The sequence below is a fragment of the Symsagittifera roscoffensis genome, chromosome 3 (genome assembly GCF_963678635.1).
Source record: "Symsagittifera roscoffensis chromosome 3, txSymRosc1.1, whole genome shotgun sequence".
NCBI classification, from domain to species: domain Eukaryota; kingdom Metazoa; phylum Xenacoelomorpha; order Acoela; family Convolutidae; genus Symsagittifera; species Symsagittifera roscoffensis.
In genome coordinates, this window is record NC_087064.1 from 43299851 (window position 1) to 43306052 (window position 6202).

General features: G+C 36.3%; 1 protein-coding gene across 2 annotated transcripts; it reads left to right on the top strand.

Annotated features, from left to right (window-relative positions):
• The first annotated feature begins 375 nt into the window (after window positions 1-375).
• On the top strand, window positions 376-5469 carry LOC134842633 (uncharacterized). Of its 2 annotated transcripts, XM_063859062.1 has the most exons (5): window positions 376-437; window positions 517-692; window positions 3802-3859; window positions 4238-4251; window positions 5318-5469. In XM_063859062.1, exons 2-5 carry the CDS (start codon window positions 521-523, stop codon window positions 5398-5400), a joined length of 327 nt encoding a protein of 108 aa, XP_063715132.1. In that variant the 5' UTR covers window positions 376-437; window positions 517-520; the 3' UTR covers window positions 5401-5469. The 2 variants fall into 2 exon arrangements, with proteins under 2 accessions (XP_063715132.1, XP_063715131.1); XM_063859061.1 differs by having other exon boundaries at window positions 385-692.
• Window positions 5470-6202: the final 733 nt, after the last annotated feature.

Consider the following 6202-nt stretch of genomic DNA (forward strand, 5'->3'; position numbering starts at 1 on the left):
ATTGATATAGGATGAGCTAATCATCAACCACTAGCAGTAAAAAGCATGCTTTATTTGAAAGTTTTTAAGTTTTTCGTTTTTCTCTAGAAAAGTTCCCTTGGCGGCTGTTTCTCATGAGCTGCGCCGCAAACTGAGAAAAAACTGTTTCAAGAACAATTCACACTATTCTTTTTGTAGCGTGGAGGTTGCCCTAATGAGAGTGCGCACGTTCGTTTCAATCAAAATTCATTTTTAGAGTAAATATTTGAAGTGGTTGGAAAAAACTAGCAGACCATTTGGATAATTAAACTACAGTATAAAACTGATGCCGCCAGAATTGTTAGTCTGATACATAAAAACAAAGTTGTTAACTAAGAACAAAGTAATGCAGAAAAAACATGTACGTTATACTTAAGCTGCGTTTTCTATTGTCGTATACTCGTACGAAAACTTTTCAGGTGGTTTCTCTCGTGACGTATATCAAAGAACAACATTTGATTATTTAAAATTCTTAATATAGTTGATATCAAATTTTAGTCAAATGTGGGCAATCCGATTCATAACAGATGTTGTTTCGAGGTCAACTTTTGTGTCCCTTGCCCTCTTGTATCTTCTGCTGTTACCATCAGTAGTTGAGTCCAGAGTAGCCGAGGGAGGCTTGTTCGACAGAGAGATCGAGGAACTTCTGGCCGTTAAGCAGCGAGGAACATACGGTATTTAGTCCAATTTATTCCTTTAGCAGCAAAAAAAATTTGAAAAAAAAAATCACTAGAAAGTTGTCAGAAGAATACAAGAAAGTAACGCGGGACTCAAAATTTGTGTGGGCAACCAGCCAGAGGCGGATGTAGGGGGTGACGGTGGGGTGGGGGCGGACGCCACCCCCTCAGGGATTCGACCCCTTGCCGATCCAAAGGGTCACCCCATTGTACTTATTTGAGATAACCATTTTTTGCTGACTGTTTTCAAAAAGCGCCTTTGGCGCCAATGTATACTAAATTTGAGCGGGGAGCGCGCGCCAAAAAAAGCGTGCTTTTTTGGTCAAAATTTTCGAAAAGTTTTCCAAAAGACAATTTAGCCAAAACAGGGTCTTTTAAGTGCTCTGAGAGAGCTTGGAAAATCAATTTAATCGACCTAAAAATGTCGACAAAAGTCTAGATACACCCCTGCAACCAGCCCTTCTCTTCTTTGGTTTTTTTGGGCGGAATCACTGGTCGAAATGAAATGCGAAAAATTGTGGACAACTTGTCGTCAGCTCTGTGCAAACAAACGCCTTTTTCATCATCATGCCGTTGGTGATTTGAAACCATTTAAGAGAGTTTCAAAACTTTATACTTCAAAAAACGACAAATATTTGAAAGGGTTTACGTTTCTTCTGTTTTTAAAGCAGGGTTTTCATGAGATACCAAACTCGGCCCAAGATACAAAAGAGAAAAAACTGTTGCTTAAAAAACACCTTCTTTTTTTAAGGCAAATTAATCAAGATAGACAAGTTTAAACTATGAACAAAATGTTTCATTTACTAAAGATGGTTGAAACAATCGGTGCTGAAACTTGACCGGCTAAGTCTTTTTTTGCACTATTTGGAAAGGAGCGTTGTATCGAGTGTTTGCCTCTCCCGCGGGGTTTCAGTCAGTAACCACAAACACGCATTGTACGAGTTCGAGTGATATCTCCTATTGAACATTTTTTGTTCGCATAGTTTGGAAATTTTTTTATTAACTATCGGAGACGAGAAACTCTGTATATTTCTGCTTTTCAGATTAAATTTTGTCATCACAATGACAAGTTAAAGTGATGCTACTTGGTATATTAACGCTATTTCAGCTATCGCATGTTAGTTTTGTAAGCGCGGTTCTGGTTACTCAGCCCTAAGCAATAACAGACAAAGAAAGAAACCAAGAAATGAGAACACGTTAGCAAGAAAATGTTTTTATCATTGAGCAAATATAAGACTCTTTTTCTTTTCTACCACCTCAAATAAGCATTAATTTTATGGTAAAGCCTGAAGATCAAGCACTCATGCCGTGGCCTTAATATGTAAAATTGGTTTGCATGACAGTTTCTGTAACAACTGATTAAAAAATTAGGTATTATGAAAATGTATCGGATTGGGTTTTTCAGTTTTCAATTTTTTTTGAGACTGTTTGGAAATTTTTTCATTTTTTTTTCAAAAACTAAATGTTTCTGAAAAAATTACTGTACCAATTTAGGAAAAACTGGTACCAATGAAAACTCCGCTCACTCTTCTGTGCGCCTGCCTAAAACATTATTCACTTTTTTACCATACCCCACTTCCTACAGCCTTCGAAAAAAAGTGTGAGGGGGGATTTTTCACTCAAGTTTTTGGATTTTTACATTTTCTCAAAAACTAGTCATTCAATCTGAGACTTTGGGTTCAGTGGATAGATTTTAGCTTTTCAATGGGTTGTGAGAAGCTCCCCTGCACAAGCGGCCACGTCTATTTTTTTCTAAAACAAAATTTTATGGCCCTCAGGAAAGTCAAACTTTCGATTTTTTTACCGTTTTTTGAAAGTTTCTGAGGTTTTAGTTTCAATCGTAAGAATGGGTTATTGGAACCTCCCCTACATAAGCGGTTACGCCCATTTTTTTTAACACAAAAATATTGACCCTTGGAAAAGTCGATCTTTCAATTTTTTTGCTTTTTTTGAAACTTTTAGACTTTTCTCGAAATCTGGGAATTTGGGGTCAACAGATAGAAAAATTTGTGGAAAATTCCCCTGCATGAGCGGTGACGCCCAATTATTTTGCACAAAAAGTGATGGCCCTCGAAAAATCCGAATTTTCAACTTTTTTGACTTTTTTAAAAATTTTTAGATTTTTTTCAAGAACGACGCTCCCAAATCTAGAATTTTGGGTTTCAATGGATAGAAAAAGTTGTGGGAAGCTCCGCTGCGTAGGCGGTGACGCCCAAATTTTTTTGCACATAAATTTATGGCCCTCGGAAAAGTCGAGGTTTCGATTTGTTCACCTTTTTTTGAAACATTTGAACTTTTCTCGAAAACTACACTTCCAAACAGGGGCGGATCTAGGATTTTCTCGAGGGGGGGGGGGGGGGGGGGGCGGTTTTTTCAAAAAAATTTTGAAAATTTTGACGACCTTTTTTTTTAGGTCGACCAAATTGATTTTTTGAGCTCTTCCAGAGCTATTTTGGCCAAATTTTTTGCGCCGCAGGCAAAATTTTGAAAAAACAGGCCAAAAAAGGCGTTTTTAGGCACTTTTTGGAAAATTTTGACCGAAAAATTGCGTTTTTTCGGCGCGCGCTCCCCCTCAAGATTAGTATATATTGGCGCCAAAGGCGCCTTTAGAAAAATTTTAGGGTCGGTCGGCCAAAAACGGATTTCTTAAAAAGTATCAAAGGGGGACCCTTTGGGTCGGCAGGGGGTCGAATCCCTGGGGGGGGGGGGGGGGGGGGGCGTCTTATATGGCTCTCACAAGTTCAAATTATCGATTTTTCCAACATTTTTTGAAACTTGATTTTCTCGAAGGTTATCCTGCAAAACCGAACTCAAAAAAATTCACTCCTAGTTATTTTACTAGAGAACTAACTGGGGTTTTTGGTGAAGCCCAGTTTTGAATTTTCCCTTTCCCTGCGCATCAGCTTAAAAAAAATCAAAAATTATCAAACGGGTATTCCAGCTTATAGCTGGCCTCTAGTCGGACAATGTGAACTATGTAAAAATTCACAGGTGGGGATGGAGAAGAGGAAAAAGAGTCAAAGTATGCAAGAGTTTTCTGGGCTCCTTGCATAGCAACAGGCTGCCCTTCTTTAATTTTTTGTATCTGTCTTTTTATTTGTTTCAGTGGAATGCGAGCCACATGAGTTCAGATGTTCCCCTAGAGAATGCATCGATGAATCAGAGTATGCTCGTCAACCACCCACATGCACTCAATGGAGTTTCCGCTCCAAAATAATGTAGCCTAATCGGGGGCGGATTTTGGGGGAGTTCGGACGCTTTCCCTGAGGGACTCGACCCCCTGCCGACCCAAAGGGTCCCCCATTTGTAATAATTTGAGTTATCCATATTTGGTGACGGACCCTAAAAAGATCGAAAATTATTTCAAAAGTTTTTTTCCAACCCCCCGCCCCTCAAGAAAATCTTAGATCCGCCCTTGAGTCTAATGAAGTAACTCAATCTTGAATTTTCCAAACTTGAAACTTCCACAATCCTTTTAAGCGGTTGATGATATAACACTCAAATACTCATTGAGCGGAAACTGCATGGGACTAATCTTCCAGATACGAAGGAGGCAGTAAGTATATACAGTTGAAAACACTCAATATACATTTTGCCTTTAATATTTCTGTCCAAGAAGATTTTGGTTTAAAAAATGATACAATAAAAATTTTTACTGTGTTAGAGACTCTTTTCCAGTCCCCCTATCCTGTGATTTTTTCAAACTCATCATTTCAAAATTTATTTAAAATGACTTTTCATGTTAAAATCTGTATTAAAATGCGTCAGCCTGAAAAGGTTATCAAATTTCTACAACTTTTTTTACCTGGGAAATGCAGTGTAAACAATTTTTGGACAGCTTCATTATGAAGTGAACTTCCGCTTTTGAAAAAACCAGTTTTGAGAATTTTAAGTTTCAATGATTGCTCTAATACTAGTTTTGATAACCTGTAGTGGGTTGCTAAATACTTCGGCTAACTAATTATTTGAATTCAGGTGAGCTAATTGGACCAAAAACTTAATTGACGCAAATCTTATCACTTTGATCTGGACATTGCCAATTTAAAATTTTCAAAACTGATTTTCTTAAAAGCCGAAGTTCACAGCTAGTCAAAAATTGTTTACAAGGCGTTGTGATATAAAAAAATGTTGTAAAAATTTTATCAATTTTTCAGACTGACAGGTTTTAATACAATTTATAAAAAGAAAAGTCATTTTAAAACACACCCTACTCCATAGTTCTTCCCATTTTGTAAAGCGGTAGGAACAGTAATTTCAGGGTTCAGAAAGTACATAACCATCATGTTTTTTCTGAACCCTGAAACTACTCTTCAGACCAATTTTCGAAATGGGAAGAGCTATGGCGTAGGCTGTGTTTTTTACCAACATACTTTGGCGGCATCAAAAAAGCTTGTAGATGATCAATTGAGGTATCAAGTTAAACTTAACTTGAACATTTTCTCCCAGCGTTGAAGAAATTGTTTACATTTTTTGTTTTTCAGACCAAAACCTATCTCAAACAGATGTTTCAACAGTCTGCTTCTTCATGACTTTTTTACTCAAATTATGAAAGGATTAATCATTAATTAAATATTTCTGTCGATGTGTCACCATTTTTGTTTTTATTCCATAACTTGTTCCAGTCAGATGTGATGGAGTTCAACAGTGCAGATCATCAAATAAAGATGAGAAAAATTGCGCCTGGACAAGAGAAATGCAGCTCTGAGGACATTTTCTTCCATAAATGTGTTTATTTTGTTCTAAAAACGATATTAATTAAAAAATAAAAAAAATTTCAGTGCCCAATTTTTTTTTTAAAAATTTTGTGAAGGGTAAAATAATTCCATAGAAAAGCCGCTCTCTTTGGTCACCATTTGTTCTATTGTTTCCTTAAAGTGTGCCAAGTGACCCACACGCACATATGGTGTGTCCATTTAACGCACAGTTTGGCCTCGTTGTTTTTTTTTCACTTGAGGCTTGACTCAGCAATGTCAAATAGCTTGTGTTGTGAAACCCGCACTGTCAAAAATGGTTTTGGATTGATTTAAATTGTTTTAAGTTTTAAAATCGATCCGAAGTGATTAACAGTATACATCGTATGAATTTGTTTAAATTTTAAATTGGTTTAAATCGAGCTTTCTTGAAAACTTCGAATCGATATGATTGTCTAAACAATCGACTTAAATCAATTTATTTTCACTTATCCGAATTCCACTTATATTCATCAGAATCTCTTTTAAATCCAATTTAAATTGATTTAAATTTCTTGACATTTTTGGATCAATTTGAAAGTTTCAAAAAACGATTTAAGAAGGTTTGGATTGAATTTTTTACTCACTATTGATTTTTTTGCTAACAAGGCAAAAAAAGTGCTATTCAAAAAAGTAGTTGCACTAATATTTTCTTGATTTTCTTAAACAAAAAGACAGCTGCGAGATGTTTTAGAATTGGAGAAATAAGTCCACAAAAATCCACAAAACCTTAATAATTCAAAAGTTGGGCTCATATATTTGCAATGAATCATCAAA

Excerpts from the sequence above, each read along its gene's own strand:
- LOC134842633 (XM_063859062.1), top strand. The coding sequence starts at position 521 with ATGTGGGCAATCCGATTCATAACAGATGTTGTTTCGAGGTCAACTTTT. Across the intron at positions 693-3,801 it reads TAAGCAGCGAGGAACATACG|TGGAATGCGAGCCACATGAG; the intron begins GTATTTAGTCCA and ends TATTTGTTTCAG.